Genomic DNA, 17,654 nt, shown 5'->3' on the forward strand with positions numbered 1-17,654 from the left:
CTTGTGGTTCGGAATGGGTCTCCAGCTTGACAAAAATTGGTTGGAGGTACGGTCAAGGTGGAGGCTGCAGTCAATTCGTGGCTTCCTAGGAAACTTTCCTTAAAAGGTAGAGCTGAGGCGTTCACCACTTATGTCTTTCCTCTCATCCTTTACCGACTGGCTGTACTTCCCCTGCCTGCAAAACACGTAACAGATCTCGTTGAACTCTTGTCCTCACTTTTTTGGGACAGAGGAAGACACTGGGTGAGTAGACAGGTCTGTATTCAATGCCTGTGTGAGGGAGGCTTGGGAATGCTGGACTTGAAGCGTCATCGAGATGCTGAGAGGCTGGCCTTCCTGAGCCAGTATATGCAAGATGACGAACCATGGCACCCCGTGGTTACTGCCGACTTCCCCGACCTCATTCTCGACCCTTCTATCGAGAGCAGTCGCATGCCGCGGAGGAGCATCTGCCTACATGAAAGAGTGACGAGCCACGCTAAAACGACTACCAAGGTCCAGTGACCTTGTGACTGCTACCCGTAGGGAACTCCACAGGGATCTATTGAAGGGGGCCGCCGACAACCTGCTATGCGCGTGTTTGGGTTGGCAGCAGAATGAGATCTGCTCCGTGGGTAGCTGGGCGCCAGGTTTGAGTCATCTGAAAAATTCGAAGTTCTCTCTGACCTTGCGATTGGCCCGAAATGCACTTCCACTCAACATTATACAATGCAGTTCCGGGTTTTTGGAGTCACCTGATTGTCCCCCGTTGTGGAACAACGGCCATAGAAACGACTGATCACGCTTTCTTTGATTGCCGTGAACTCCACCAGTACTGGTCGTATGTCATCCTGAGCATCCTCGCCCAATTACTGTATCCAATGTTGTGGACAACGTGAGGCCGCCGAAAACAAATGGTCTACGTTATGATCCTGGCCATGGCAAGAATGGTGATTTGGACGTCACGTCTGCAAGGTTGCCAGGAGGTGTTGTCTTTTTATGATTAGGATCTGATCGCTTTCTTTAAACACCAACTACGGATGAAGATCAGATGTGATAGAAGAAGGTTGCATCATGTGGCATTTGACAGAAGATGGATACATGTAGCAAGTCTGTGTGTACGAAGAGGAGCCAAATTTGAATACGTGTTCCCCGCCTAGGTATGGAACGTAAAGTAAAATTAAACACGTAGCCTCTCAGCTAGCTGAGTGTATGTTCATCCCTCCCCGATTAGCACGCCTCCAAGATCCCCATCCCCTCCTACTTTCAATTTTTGTTTTCACCCCTTCCTCTAAATTTCATCCATCTTGGAGAGAAAGAAATACAAATTAACCCTCATCCCTTACCCACAAAATTTTCTTTTCTCCATTCACCCGCATCCAGAGGGCATCCCCACTTAGAGACTGATTCACAGAAGCGAGGTTCCTTTTACAAACCTAGTGGAACAGGCAGTCTATCAACTAGATGGGGTTGGGAGGGTCCTACTAATCACGTTTTGTTTTTTCTTCCCCCCACCCTCAACAAAATAAATGAATTATTGTACCATTTTATTGTTATCTTTTTTGTTTTTACACGTCAATAAAAAATGTTTTAAAAATTGGAAGTTAAGTAGGACGTCCCCCAGGATGAAAGGGTGAATGCAGTATTATGGTGAAAGAAGATACTAGCTGGGAGAAATCTTTGATTTTGTTTAGTTCTGGAGTGACAAGGATGACCAACGAACCCCCCCACAATCCCCCCTTTTGAGTTGGCCATGTGCCTAAGTTTTTTGTTCGTTGTTGATTTTCACTGTATTTTTAACATGAATAAAGGATTTAATATCTCAAAGTGTAGTATCTGTTCCGGCAGATGCTGCAATCAAATACCATTGCCCTTGTGGCAATCTTCTGGTCCATGTAAGAGCAACCCTACATGGGCCAGCTGGCAAATCACTATCCAGCTCCCATTTCCCATCTCTCGGGAGCTGGTCCCCTTTTCTCTTCCCCCTCCCCCCTCTCTCTCTCTCTCTCTCTCTCTCTCTCTCTCTCTCTCTCCACATTAAAAAACGGCCTTGTACCTAATTTGCTTAGTGGGGAAGCAAATAAATACAACCCTATTTACCTGCTCCCCACAAGAGCAGAGTCAGACATACCTTCGGATTTTAATATGGGGAAAAATCCAGTTTCAAAAAAGGAGTACTCTTGACTGAAATAAAAAATAAAATTGTCTCGGTGTTCACTTCATGAGAACAGACTACGTTTTATATCAGAACAGATACTACACCTTGAAATATTTATTTGCACAAAATATTTTTAACAATTACATTTTAACATTTGAACAAATTAGACACAAGGCCATTCAAAAGTGTATGAAAATGAGTGTCGTTGGTCACCATTTGTCACCATGACTAGCAAATGCTTATCCTACTCTTAATTGATATCATCAATCACCATAATACCACATTTACTTCATGTTACATATATGAATAAGTTTGTGGTTATTAGTTTTTCTCGGCCGTATCTACGAAAAGTTATTTTAATTTTAAATGAACACAAGACACTTTTTTACGATTTCAAATATGGCTTGTTTATTTTACACCCATCAAAATGCAAGTAACAATTACGCATCAGAGGTGGAGTTAGTTGGAGGAGATTAGGTTGCAAAACTCTCTCTCGGTTTGTCTCTGTCGCTCTGTACCTCTGACTTCACTCTTTTCGACTATGTCGCTTGTCCTTTTACATTGTAACTATGACCTCATCACCTTCTTTTTGCCCAGCTTTGTTTATTCTTCTCGGCTGGTTTTGTTATAACCAACTTTTACATGGGTCAGAGTTTCCCTGGGGATTGACGTCATCATGACGCCTTTCTTTGGTGACTCTGGCTGTTCCAGGCACCGTGAATATCGGTTAGCTTTCCCCGGGGATTATGACATCATTGTGTCCTGGTGGTTCCCAGGTCCACCTTGCTCTCTCTAACATTCACAGGTCGTTCTACTTAAAATTTTCCAAATCGTTAAAAAAAAATCTTATTGAAAATCATTAAATACCTTTTGATCTTTGTCTGGTCTGATAACTATTTCAGCAATAGAAACTTGCAAAGATTCATCGTTTGTTACAAATTACAAACTTAAAATGTCTTTTACATTTACTGGCTATAATTCTATCATCTTTCTTTTTACTATAAAGACAAAACAGAATGTCACTAAATTGTACTGAAATGGTGAAAATGGTCTACCTTAAGTCTAAATAATTGCATTTAGTTTTGTTTTTTTTTTCAGCGATCCTCAAAGAAAAACGAAAATTATTTTTTTTTATTATTATGCTCTTAATTTATATATTTATATGTATTTTTTTTTATTCTAGTATTTCGGCAAGGTGACATTGGTACAAACTGGTATACAGTGGTTTCCGGAACCTTGCAGGTTTACTTATCAGACACAGGAGATCAAAAGGTTAGTACATTTATTTATACTCATATTATACTTATGTCATATAGTAGCCTTTTAACTTATCATCTACCATTTATTTATTATATTTATACTAGAATGGGTGCCCGGCGTTGCCCGGGTGTTTGGAGGTATATGTTGAGCAAAAAAAAAAAGGTCAATTTTTTTTAAACTTTGACCCCTATTATGACCTCTTAATATTTCTTGTTTTGGCTCAAATCAAGTTATTTAGTTAGATCCATGTCCAAGGAACCTAAAGTTTCAAGTGTTTAGACCCAAAATTGGCGGAGGAGTTTGGTAGAGTTCTTAAAGGTCAAATCGTTGAACTTTGGCCCTTAACAGCCAAATTTCTGGCCGAAAACCGATCACCCAGGTTTTCCCAAATCTCAGTACCCTGTATATAAAATTTCGAGTCTGTAGACTTAAACTTGACAGAGTTATTGCGTAGGTAAATGCACACACACAGACACACACAGAGACATGTTCACTTTTATATATATAGATTATATGCTAAAGGCATAGGCGATAAAGTCGATAGTAAAGTGGTCTAATCAATACGAGTACTTCCAAGTTTTTCTTCCTTACAAAAATATGATTGGCTGCTTGAGTCATAAATACTGACTGGTGGAGCCACAAAGGAAAGAGACGTCAAAATTATGCTGCAAGCCTCATGTTAAGGAATACCAACTCCGATCATGAACACTTGTTCAGTCAAGCGGGGTCCTGGATATGACCTTAAACTATATCCGATGGTGAGGCCCCAGCTTGCGGGCTTTGGAGAGTGTGGAGCCACCCTTTAATTGCCATTGCTCCCAGGTCCACTCTGACCCAGAGTGGTAGTACTTGTTAGGGTCCTAACTATGGGTTGAATAGAAGGTGACTTAAAAAAAAAAAAAATATATATATTCTATTAAAAAATTTTTCTTCAAAATCACTGGATTCGGCATTAAATAACCTGAAGAGGGTTGATATGCCGTCAAACAAAACAACCAACCAACCAATCAGTCAAGCGACTTACCAATTTATTACTCAAAACGTAGCAAAGACCACTCAGCTTATTCAAACGAACATATCCCTTTCACAAGTCATATCACCAAGACTAGCGCAACCCTTTGGACATCTCCAGTCCACTGTGTAAAAATGTTAATGAATTCAAGAATACAGAACTGTGATTCTTACCATCCTCATGTATGTCTGCGAAACTTGAGCTATATATGTGAGACATGCCGGGAAAGTGAATCTTTTACTCATAAGCTTCCTCTGTAGATTAATGAGAATCAAGTAGCAAGACACGATACCAGACACCAAAGTTTTAGCTCAAGAATCCCATCAATACACACCATGTTGCAGCAATGTCAGATTCGTTGGGCAATGCTTTTTTTTTTTTTTTTTACATAGGCGTCGCCACTTATCAAGGCCGATAGGCCACTCAAGGATAAGGGTTAAAGAGTGTACAGTAGTCAAAAGGACAATATAGTAATCGATAGTAATGGAAGTTCAGTAAATTTGTTAACTTAAGTGAAACGGCTCATCAGAAACTTGTTCACGTTGGACTTGAAGACAACCATATTATAGACAGCTGGAAAGCAGGAAAACGGAAGACAATTCCACAGGCGTGCAGTTCTAAGAAAGAAGCTTTGATCAATCTGGAATCTATGTTTAGGTTTAGGCACAGATAAAGAGTGGGGAAAATTATTGATAATGTTTTCAGCTAGTCTAGTGTTTCTTGTGAAAGTTTGGCGAGGGGGGACCATAGATTGAAGCTCAGTCGAACACTTTCCATGAAAATAACGATAAAGCAGAGACAAACTCGCAACATCTCTTCTGTGAGATAGAGGTTGCAGCTAAGAGAAAAGGACATCTCCCACCAGGCCACGAAGTCTATTTTGAACCCTTTCAATATAGGATGCTGCATATCAGATTCTAAATTCCCAAAACAATTATCTTTAGGGTGCGCTGTCCATCTTTCTGACGATTGAAGTTCGGCCGAGCACTTGTCATGAAAATAAAAATAGAACGGAAATAGACTCGCTATGTCTGCTCTATGAGAAAAAAGGTAGCAGAGAGAAGAAGAGGACATACCCCACCAGATTTTGAAGCTTGTTCTGTACCCTATCAAGGCAGGGGAGGATACCCTGAGTAGACTCTTCTCAGATGTAGCAACAGTACTCCATTTTAGGACATGTTTAGCTCTTATATCGGTAAAGGATCGAATCAGAAGTGAAATATCTTTTCGAGCATAAAATATCTTTCAAATAATCTTTCACAAAAAACACCCATCTAGCCGAATCCACTGTGAAAAATTTCCCCCACTCTTTATCTGTGCCTAAATCAAAACGTGGATTCCATGAACAAAGCTTCTTTCTTAGAACTGCACGCCTGTGGAACTCTGTTCCGTCTGCCTACTTCCCACCTGACTACAACTTGGATGTGTTCAAGTCCAACGTTAACAAATTCCTAATGAACTGCCCCCTTAAGTAAACACTTGATCAAATCTCCACACTAACGTAATGTACTTGCAATAACCTTTATCCCTGAGTGGCTTCACAGCCTTGATAAGATGTGACCACTGTGTAAAAAAAAAAAAAAGCCGTACAATGATTCAACCATTTTTCTGGCGACTTTGGCAACAGATTTGATGCAAGTTTACCATTAAAGATCAGGATGATGACCTTGTATCTGTCGGGCTGAGATATTGTTCTGTACACTTCTGAACCAACCATCCACCCTCCCACGTCTGATCGCCTCTTTTTTTGAGAAGGGGCTAGTTCGTTTCTAACCGCCTAAGAGTCCCCTACTGGGAAATGCCAACGAAATTGCTCAAGCAATTTTTGTAGGCCAAAGTGCATTCTCCTAGTTGGTTTGCTTTTTAAAACCTAACCTAATCTTGTATCTAAACGTATTGAGATGTGAATACTTCCTTAGCACTTTATTCATTGTGACATGCGTCCATGTGGACTAAAACAGTGGTCTGAATAATCTAAATAATATAAGTTTACTATCGTAAAAAATATTCCAAGACATAATGGCTTTCTAGTATATTTTTGGATATCGCGTGTAAAAACAGGAATGCTCTGAGCTGGTGGTTTTATGCGAGATTCGACTGAAGATTGTTGGGCTTGTTTTGCAGAGTTGCAGACGAAAGAAAGGTGACTTTAAAATGCAATGGATATTCAGATTATAGAGTTTGTCTGGAATATTAGGTTTTGTTTGCTTATTTGGTTTTACGGTATATCAACCCTTTTCAGGTTATTTAATGCTGAATCCAGTTATTTTGAAAACAGTATCCATGTTGCATCCAGTTATTTTGTAGAAGTTTTTTATTCTTCAAGCTCTTTGTATCTTCAATTGCTAATTTCTAGTGTTTGGTTTGGTTTGGTTGTTTATAGTGGATTTTATTGTTTTTGTTCTCTGCCCTGCAGAACATGAATGAGTTTTGCAATGGGAGAGGGAAAAGGGTTACAGTATTAATGTTTGGTACATTTTAAGTTGGGAAACCAGTCAGGTTGTGGTGAAGATAAAGAGAAAAGGGAAATGGGAAGAAGGAAAAGTGGGGAAAGGTGGGTTATTGTTTTTGGTTTTGCTTTTGCAGAACATAATTAAGTTTTGCAAAAGAAATTAGAAAAACAAAAAGCATCAATGTTAGGTGCATTCCATCCCATCCCAGGGAGCCGATAACTTCAGACAGCCTGATCTGGTAGCACCAGGCTGAAATATTAACTTTGAAATAACATTTTTATCACTAAACGCACAGAGTGTCTTAACACATCTTAATAATATCTGTTATTTTTTTTTGGGGGGGGATGAGAAAGAGGGAGAAAAAGAGAGCGTTCTGGTAGTTATTATTATTATTATTATTATTATTATTATTATTATTACTATTATTATTATTATTAAACAAAATCAGAATTATTATTAGTGAACAAGACGAATGAAATGAAAACAGTTTCTTTACTTATGAGAACGTTTTATGACAGTTATTTGTTGAATTAATATTATGAATTATGAAAATTGCTAGAAAAAATATCTGAAACTAATTTTATATTATTGTCATTCGTATCATGAATATTATGGAGTTTATTTTCGAATAAATTAATTTTCTGTTTGGATTTATTGTTCATGAAACCTGATCTGCTTCTAAAGCAGCAACTAAAGAACTTAGTCAAAATATTGGCAATTCTAAGATAAGTAGAAATTTTTGCTTTTTTTTTTTGCTTTTGAACTTTGTTTATTGAATTATTTGTTAAATTAATTAGTCATTCCCAGCTGCATGTTATCTTTCCGTATTTATATTCGAGTCCGAGGATGAAGAGGATAGTGTGCGATCGTTTATTGTGTCAGTTTCAGATAACAATTATACTGTCAATTCATATAATTGAAATACTATTGAAATATATATGACTTTATAACTTAGTCGTCTGTCCTTATGAAATAACTCATGAAATCTAATACATAAATTTAAGTTAGTCGGATTCTCCAAGTCAGACCTAAATAGCAATGCATCTAACAAATCGATACTTTGATATGATTAGCAATATCTTTCTTTACATACATCATGTTCTTTACATTAAAAATGGTGACCCCCTCCAAAAAAATGTCATCTATGAAATCTAATATATAAATGTTATATTAATGATTTTCCCCGTTAGACCTAAATAGCAACGCATCTAACCAATCGATATTTGATTCTGATTGGCAGATATCTTTCTTTTTATGTATACACCGTGTTCTTTACACTAAAAACGTCTAATTCACTTTATTTTTTTTTTGAAAATTATTCTGACAAGGAAGATTATTACAATGTAGACAATTTTAAATAATAACCTAAATAGCTCTAAATATAAGCCTCTGTTAGTCAAATTTTCCATGTTAGATATAAAATAGCTACATATCTAACAAATCGATATTTAATTCTAAATAGCAATTTCTTTTTATACTTACACTATGTTCTTTACAATAAAAAAAGGTGAAGCCCCGAAAATGCCTCCATGAAATCTCATATATAAATCTCAGTTGGATTTTCCATGACAGACCTAAATAGCAATCCATCTAAAAAATCGATATTTGAATATAACTAGCAATATATTTCTTTATATACTATAAATAGCAATCCATCTAAAAAATCGATATTTGAATATAACTAGCAATATATTTCTTTATATACTAACACCATGTTCTTTACATTAAAAAGGTGCAATCTAACTTGGTCTTTTGGCCAAGATCAAAGTGTAGTACCTGTTCTTCAGATGCTGCACTCCCATTTCTTGTTCTCTTTCGGTGGAGAAGCAGTCCTTCACAGCTGAGACAATTTTTTTTATTTTTGTACCTTTTCTCCACGTTAAAAAACAACCCTGGTGTCTAACTCTGTCCTGTGGGGAGACAGTGTAAATAGGTACATTAAAAAGATGACCCTCCCCCCGCAAAAAAAAAAAATGTCACGCATGACATATAGCATATAAATGTCAGTCGGATTTTCTATGTTAGGCTTGAATAGCAATGAATCTAACGAATCGATATTTAATTCTGACTAGCAATTTCTTTCTTTTTTATACTTTACACAAAGTTATTTGTACTAAATAGTAGGGCTAGTTGGCAGGCGAAGGCTAAGGAAAACATGGGATGAAATGATCAAGAGAAAAAGCGGGATAAATAATGACCTTGCAAAAGGTTAGTTTGGAAACAATTTTCTCAAAGCCGTTCAACATATTAGCATATAAAACGAACATTAAACTGATGATGATGATGATGATGATGATGATGATGATGATGATGATGATGATGAGGAGGAGGAGGAGGAGGAGGAGGAGGAAATCAAATTTATTGGCAAAAGAATAGCTAATTTCAACAAGCGATGTAAATAGTAACTTGTTCTCGCTCTGTCAGCCATGATTGGGTAGAAGTCTTAAGTAATTCTTGGTTACATTCTTAGTATCACCTGTTTGAAGCATTGAAATTTCGACCTCCGGAAAACTGTCACTTAGAACCGATTATTACTTAACACGTTATCCTGGGACAGAATAACGTTTCATACTAGTTAAGGATACATCCTTTATAATTTACCTTACAAAGTTTTGGTCATTTTTATTCTTTTACAAGGGGACTCACCGCTTATCAAGGCCCAGGCGCCACTCAAGAATAAGGGCTAATGAAAGAACACCTTGATGAACGGTAATGGTGTAAATTGGGTATAGATTATTTATGAAGATGTCTCAACAAGAATTTGTTTACATTAGACTTGAAAACTACTATTTGATAGTTATTTGGGAAGCAATCCCATGGTATTTTGTTCCTGAGATAGGCATCTCTAAAAAAGAAGCTTTGCTCATGAAATTTTCGTTTAGTTTAGATATATAGAGAGAGTAAGGGAAATTGTTGGTAGCGATTATAGCTGTACAAATGTTTGCCATTAATATTTTACAGGGAACATCATAGATTGAAGCTCGGCCAAGCACTTGTCATGAAAATAAAAATAGAACGGAAATAGACTCGCTATGTCTGCTCTATGAGAAAAAGGTAGCAGAGAGAAGAAGAGGACATCCCTCACCAGATTTTGTGGCTTGTTTTGTACCTTATCAAGGCAGGAGAGGATACTCTGAGTAGACTCTTCTCAAATGTAGCAACAGTACTCCATTTTAGGACATGTTTAGCTCTTATATCGGTAGAGGATCGAATCAGAAATTAAATAACTTTTCAAGCTATACAATGATTCAACCATTTTTCTGGCGACTTTGGCAACGGATTTGATGCAAGTCTACCATTTAAGATCAGGATGATGACCTTGTATCTGTCGGGATGAGATATGGTTTTGTGCACTTCTAAACCATCCACCCTCCCAACGTCTGATCACCTCTTTTTGAGAAGGGGCTTCTTTATTTCTAACTGTCTTAGTTTATTTCTAACCGCCTGAGAGACCCCTACTGGGAAATGCCAACGAAGTGGCTCAAGCATTTTTTGTAGGCCAAAGTGCATTCTCCTAGTTGGTTTGCTTTTTAAAACCTAACCTAATCTTGTGTCTAAACGTATTGAGATGTGAATACCACCTTAGCACTTTATTCATTGTGACATGCGTCCATGTGGACAAAACAGTGGTCTAAATAATCTAAATAATATAAGTTTACTATCGTAAAAAAAATTCCAAGACATAATGGCTTTCTAGTATATTTTTGGATATTGCATGTAAAAACAGGAATGCTCTGAGCTGGTGGTTTTATGCAAGATTCGACTGAAGATTGTTGGGCTTGTTTTGCAGAGTTGCAGACGAAAGAAAGGTGACCTTTAAAATGCAAATTATAGAGTTTGTCTGGAATATTAACTTTGAAATAACATTTTTATCACTAAAACGCACAGAATGTCTGAACACATCTTAATGATGTTTGATACTTGGGGGCGGGAAGAAAATGACAGAGATGGAGCGAGAGGAAGAAAAAGAAAGGAATGGTAAGAGAGAAAGAGCACAAGGAAGAGGGAGGGGGATAAAGGGATAGAGAGAGAAGGAGTTAGGTAGAAAGGAATAGGGAGAGCTGGAGAGATACAAGGTGGAGATATTCACAAAAGAAGTAATTTTTTACTAAACGCACAGAATGTCTGAAGACATCTTAACAATATCTGAGTGGATGGAAGAGTGGGAGAGAGAGAGAGAGAGAGAGAGAGAGGGGGGGCAATAAGAGAGGGGGAGGAGGGAAAGAGACAGAAGAAGAGAGAAGGAGTACGATGGAAAGAGAGAGAGAGAAGTCGAAGATATTTCTATTTGAAGAGAGAGGGAAGGAGAAGGGGAGAGGGAGAAGGGAGAGATATTGTCGAGATTCTTTCACAGAGGAATTATTTTACTAACAAGATTAAATTCTTCACATGTGTTTTTTTTTTACTGATCTTGTCGTCAGAAATAATAAGAAATTGAATTTGTTTCAAATAGAAGAAAACTTTAACCTTAACTTCTACATACTTTTTTCTTATTTCTATCTGTTTTTTTTTTGTTTTTTTGTTGTTTTTTTGTTCTGCAGACTTAGTAACTACAGCTTTGAGTTCATCCAAACTTAGATAGATGTACCCTTTAAAAATCTCATTTTTCCATACATTGGCTACTTGTTTCTCACTCCTTGACAGGGTTCAAAAAAGAGTCACCAACCTGATAGGTCCTGAACTTTCATCTAAGCTTCAGCCCCTGTCCCATCGAAGAAATGTTGCATCCCTCTGCCTGTTCTACAAGTACTTTAATGGTGAATGCTCTGACGAACTACAAGCACTTGTACCCCTTCGACGTGAATACCCCCAACAAACCCGACAAGCAGCTAAATTCCACCCCTTCACAGTAGAGATCCCTAGGTGTAAAAAAGCCTTCTACTCCAATAGTTTTTTCCCTAGAACTGCTAGACTTTGGAACTCCCTTCCGGGATTCTGCTTTCCCAACTGTACTGACATGCAGAAGTTCAAGTGTAATGTGAACAGACATCTTGCTACTCGTCTCTCTTCACAATACCCTTGCAAATTATGTCACCGGTAATAGCCCCCTACTTCAAAGTGGCATTGTGCCTTGTTTGGGGTGAAAATTGAATAAAAAAATTTTTTTTTTAAACATTTGCCAATAGATATTAAAAGGCATACATAATACTTTACTAATCAATCAATCAGGTTCAGAATTCTTTTTTGGAGTCTCCAGACTCGTTGTTGCCATCGAAGTGTCCTTCTGTGCGTTTAGTAAAAAATGTAATACAATTCAACTTCCGGTTGTCATGCTGAATGATCTTCCATTTACCTTCAATAAAGTTAGTATTTGATGGATAAAGGTAATAGGAATCGACAAAAATTTTCGCTCCTTAATGGGAAAAGCAAAAAAAAAAAAATAGAAATTTCAACAGTATATTAATCATGCTTTTCAAATTTTCTCTGTTACCACTTGCATTTAGGCAAAAATGCACTTTCGTATAAACAAAAACCAAAACATCTCCATTTCCTTTTATCAACATTTTTTCTTACTAAATCCTTTCCATTCCAAAGAAAAAAATCTATCCACCTATTTTCTCAGGTATATATTTTTTGTCTCCGATGAGTTGTTTAGTGGGTTTTCGCTATTCAATGAAATACATGTGAGACATACTTCATAGAAAATATGAATAAAATATGATTGATAAAATTACATCTGGTTTTGGAATGTTGAATAGCGATATATATGCATATATACATCCACGCACACAAACATACATACACACACATACACACACATACATACACACATACACATATATGATGATTGATACTTCTTGACAGAAGTTTGCCATCTCTTCCTTAAGTGTTATTGCGTCCGTGTGCACGTAGACGACTCCAGCTTTCGTGCCTACATGAAAGTTCACTGATGTGGCATAAAAAAAAACCTTCCTTCTTGTAAAGGTGATCGCATGATAATATTGTGAATCCTCAAATGTCGTGCCAGGCCACTTTTAGGTTTGCAGATTAGACCACACATATGACAGCGTTGCCAGATGTGCTGTAGAAGCCTCCTCATAAGATTGTCGTTTCTGACTTTGATTGTGTGATTTCATATGATTAACTAAACCAGCTTTTGACAAAAGGTATCTGTCACATACAGTGCACTTCAGTGTATACATGCATAGTCATCCACAGACAGACTGTTTCTCTGCATCGCAGCTCTTTAGTGCAGCTAGACTAGCAACTACCTCAAGCCAGGATTGAAACTCGACCGCCTAGGTGGCGACAGTCAGCGCTTCCAACCATTAGGCCATTTAGTTGCTGCTGAAATGGGTGTGCGAAATTACAACGATTAAACATTGTCTAAACGCCTAAGCTCTATTTGTTTACATAAAGAACATTGTTTTATACGCTAGCGGCACTTTGTTATTTAAAGTAAAAGAATTATTTAAAATTCCAATGGCCAAGTCTTTATTCTTTCCGAACTTCAACATAATTCAATGTAATTTTACAACCTGGAATAAACACATAATTAACAAGATCTTTCGGTTCAACTCGGCTAGGAATTTTTATTCTCAGCCACCAAAAATCAACAGAGATTAAAGCATTCCTGTAATGATCCGGTTCCTGTTGATTTTGCCGTGGGAGTTTAGTTCTGTGCAGTTCTAGAAGGTCCAACTTCTCAGGCTTGGCCTTCTATCCTTTAGAAGGGATTAGTGTATTGCTCATCGCCTGAGGCGTCCTCACTGAGGAATTCCGACGGGGCTGCCCAGGCACTTTTTGCAGGTCAGAATGCCCTACCCCGAGGGCGCTGACTTTTCAATCCCATTTTCCGACCCTGGTGTCTAATTTTTTTCGGTGAGAGAGAAATAAACACTTTTTTTTTTTTAATGGGATCTTTTAATTCATGCAGCTCATTAGAAGACCAGTAAATCACTTTTTGAGAAAAATCTTCAAGCCAAAAAAATCCAAAAAACTTTTTTCATGCATTTCTCAGAGAAAGTAGTTCCTTAGAGGAATCAAAGATTCAATTTTTTTTTACAAAGGAGTCACTACTTATCAAGGCGCGAGGGCCACTCGAGGATAAAGGTTAATGAGTGTACAATGGTCATGGGGAACATGTCAGTCATCGATAGTAGTGGAAATTTGTTAAATTGAATTACTTAAAGGGATGGCTCATGAAGAATTTGTTGATGTTGGACTTGAAGATAACCATATTATAGTCAGTTGGAAAATAGGACAACGGAACAGAGTTCCACAGGCATGCAGTTCTAAGAAAGAAGCTTTGTTCATGGAATGTACGTTTAGGTTTAGGCACAGATAAAGAGTGGGGGAAATTATTGATAGTGGTTTTGGCTAGATGAATGTTTTTCGTGAAAGTCAGGCCAGGGTGGGGGGCATAGATTGAAGCTCAGATGAGCACTTCCCATGAAAATAACGATAAAGCAGAGACAGGCTCGTGACGTCTCTTCTGTGGGAAAGAGGTTCCAGGAAAGAGAAAAGGGCATCCCCCACTAGGCTATGAAGTCTATTTTGAACTCTGTCAAGGCAGGATAAGTCCTTTCTAGCAGCTCCTGCCCAGATGTGGCAATTGCATCAGCGGTGAGATATTTACTGGAACGGTAAAACGATCCCACCATTTTCCCAGCAGTCCTTGCAATTCATATTCAGCCGGTGATTTTGTGTATACACACACACGTGTGTGTGTGTTTTGAAGTTTCTACGTATGCTTCTATGTAAATAGTCTATTTTAGTGACTGAAGAAATATGGAATCACGATGGAAATGCTATTTCAAATTGAAATGTGACAGGTCGACAAAAATTTTGTGTGAAACTTATGCCAGACAGACTAAAAAAAGGGTAATTTCAAGCTTGAATGTGACAGACCAACGAAAATGTTATTTCAAACATAGGCTTGACAGACTAATCTACAGATTAAATAAATAAAAAAATTTTTTTTTTTTTAATTAAATTTTCACCCCCAAACAAGGCAAATTGTCACTTTGGTGTAGGGGGCTACTATCAGGGGCAGCAACTACTGGGGTACTATGTAGGGATTTGGGCAGCAAGATGTCGGTTCACGTTACACTTGAACTTCTGCACGTCAGTACTGTTGGGGAAGCAAGGACCTGGAATGGAATTCCAGAGTCTAGCGGTTCTGGGGAAGAAACTATTGGAGTAAAAAGATCTTTTACATCTAAGGATCTCTACAGCGTGGGGGTGGGATTTAGCAGCCTGTCAGGTTTGTCGAGGGTGCTCACGTCGTGGGGGCACAAGTGATTGCAGTTCGTCAGAGCATTCACCACTAAAATACTTGTAGAAAAGGCAGAGGGATGCAACATTTCGTCGATGGGACAGAGGCTGAAGCTTAGATGCCAGTTCAGGGCCTATCAGGTTTGCGACTCTCTTTTGAATCTTGTCAAGGAGCGAGAGACTAGTAGCAGATGCACCAGCCCAGATATGATAGCAATACTCCATACATGAGCGAATGGTGGCCTTGTAGAGGTACAGGATACTTTCGGGTGTTAGTAGTTTTCTAGCACAGTAGAGAGAGCCCACCTTTCTTGCAGCAGCTCTGGCAATACCTTCAATAAATAAAATGAATAGAGATTGTTGGACGCGTCTAAAGTAATGTTTCCATTCATGAATGTATTAGCTGCTTGAGAAATGTATCGAAGAAAACAGCTGCCCTCCTGACAATCACGGAAGATGGACAGGTAAATAGAATACAAAAATCACAACCAAGTCATGTGCGACGATTCTACATTAATGGCAGTCGAAATGTCAATGGGAACGGTGAACTTGATTGCAAAAAGTGACAGAAGTGAGAATTTCACCAAACATGTGACGTATCTGCATTCCTAGGACAAGAGACCGTTTCCAAAGACCATCCTGAATAATTTCTGCAGATGAGATGCCGGTGACTTTTCAAAATGACACTTTCGAAAAGTAAACACTTAAGCTCAATAGGAACGAAATAGGAAGTCAGAGTTCAAAGGTCATGACCTTTGTGCCTGATTTGCATACCAAGAGTTTGAATGCAAAAACGCAATAAATCTAATTCCTTGAAACTGAAGAGGTAGACTTTACAAAGGTGGATATTTAAGACCTAAAATTCAATCATAAATGCTTATCTACTTTATAAAGGGTAGTTGTCTCCGTGTATGACCAGCTAAAAGTTAAAAAAAAAAAAAACCTACAAAACTCATACCACAAAGTTGGTATATTATTAATCGGCACTTCTCTTGATGAATGATATTTAAAATTTAGAAAACAAAGTATTCAATCTTTGAATATCAACAGAGCCAGTTTTTGTTGGCTGTGGGGTCGGGCACTTTTTTTTTTTTTTCAGCCGAATTTATGTACTTACAACTGCTTTTTATGCGATAGATAATATCTCAGCAAATGAAAAATAAATAAATAGTGTGTTTATATGCTTGTAATGTTACCCACGTTTATACATATAGACCCAACACGTTGTAGCAGAGTATGTCGCAAAGGAACATAGGACAAGTAATAACTTGATTCCTTTTTTTCTGTTTAACAACGACATTTATTTCCACATTCTCTGGCCATGCATGATTTCACGTTATAACTGTGACGTTTTCTGTGATCGTTTTCTCTAACGTGCTCTCTCTCTCTCTCTCTCTCTCTCTCTCTCTCTCTCTCTCTCCCTATCTCTCTCTCCCTATCTCTCTCTCTCTCTCTCCTTTTTGTAGTCTTTTTTTTGCTGTCGTTGTTTCACTAAAAATAAACAAATCTTTTTTTCAGACTAGAGGAAATATTTTTTTTCAAATACGAGTCAAACATAAAAAGAAGAAAAAGTGACCCCTTAAGAAAAAAAAAAAATGTTCGTTTACTTTTTTAAAATCGTAAATTTTTTTGGTGTTTTTTTTTTATAATGTTTTGCATTCTTTTTTTTTTTAACTTAAGGGAACTTTTTTCTTTTTATATATGACAGAAAAAAAAAAGCTTGTTTATTTTTTTACAAATATTTTTAACAAAAACAAAAAAAAAAACAGTATGGCAGAACATCTAAATTAAAATCGGTTGCTTCTTATTGTTCTTGACATAAGAATCCCAGGTTGCTCAAATGACGTGCGTAAATATCACGACTAGGAAATCAGCAGGAGCTAGGTGTCGTGCCTTTCTAATGCCGTAATTTGTCGTTCATAAAGAGTAAAACCAGTTGAGAGGATTATTTTTTCTGTTATTCAAATGGCAACCCAACATAGGAGTACTTATAAACAAGGAGTACTTATAAACAAGGAGTACTTATAAACAGGAATGCATATAAACAAGGAGTGTTTAAAACAAGGAGTACTTATAAACAAAATTTGTTTAATTACTGAGAACATCTTTTGCTTGTTTTGCTTAAAGTCGCACCTTAATTGCAATACGAAAAACTCTACACCTTTTGTAATTCTAATATTTTTCAAACGAAATATTTTTGAAAAAATATTTTTTTTATTGAATTTGTTTGGAACTGTTAATTGCTTTTAGAAAATGAGAAAAAAAGTTAATATATGAATATGAAGTACTTCAAAATATGAAATAAAATTTCAGACAAAATTAAATATTTAGTATATGGAATTAGAAAAATACCCGCCCCAGGATGGGTAAAATTGTGACGTAGTCTCTGGCCTCGGTAGGGCTTTTTTGGGCGATAATAACGTCTTTGTCTATAATCAAGAACCACGCCGATATTCAATATTGATTTGGTATAAAAGTTATTGTTTTAGGGAAAGATGTTCATTGAGACATGTTAAATGTATATAGCGGTCGATATTAGTAAAAAGGGAGGTCCTTACTCGGAGACGGGTTATTA

At 37.4% G+C, this 17,654-nt stretch overlaps 1 protein-coding gene across 1 annotated transcript in view; it reads left to right on the forward strand.

The window, feature by feature from the left end:
- The window catches only part of LOC145247430 (rap guanine nucleotide exchange factor 4-like), a 1,873,173-nt gene that overhangs the window by 942,690 nt on the left and 912,829 nt on the right, over positions 1–17,654 (forward strand). Inside the window, exon 3 of the mRNA XM_080109188.1 lies at positions 3,321–3,409. Within this exon, the coding sequence (XP_079965314.1) occupies positions 3,321–3,409 (89 nt within the window). The remainder of the gene's footprint in view (positions 1–3,320; positions 3,410–17,654) is intronic.

This window comes from Euprymna scolopes, chromosome 25 (assembly GCF_053919585.1).
Source record: "Euprymna scolopes isolate OS-2025 chromosome 25, ASM5391958v1, whole genome shotgun sequence".
In the NCBI taxonomy this organism is placed as follows: domain Eukaryota; kingdom Metazoa; phylum Mollusca; class Cephalopoda; order Sepiida; family Sepiolidae; genus Euprymna; species Euprymna scolopes.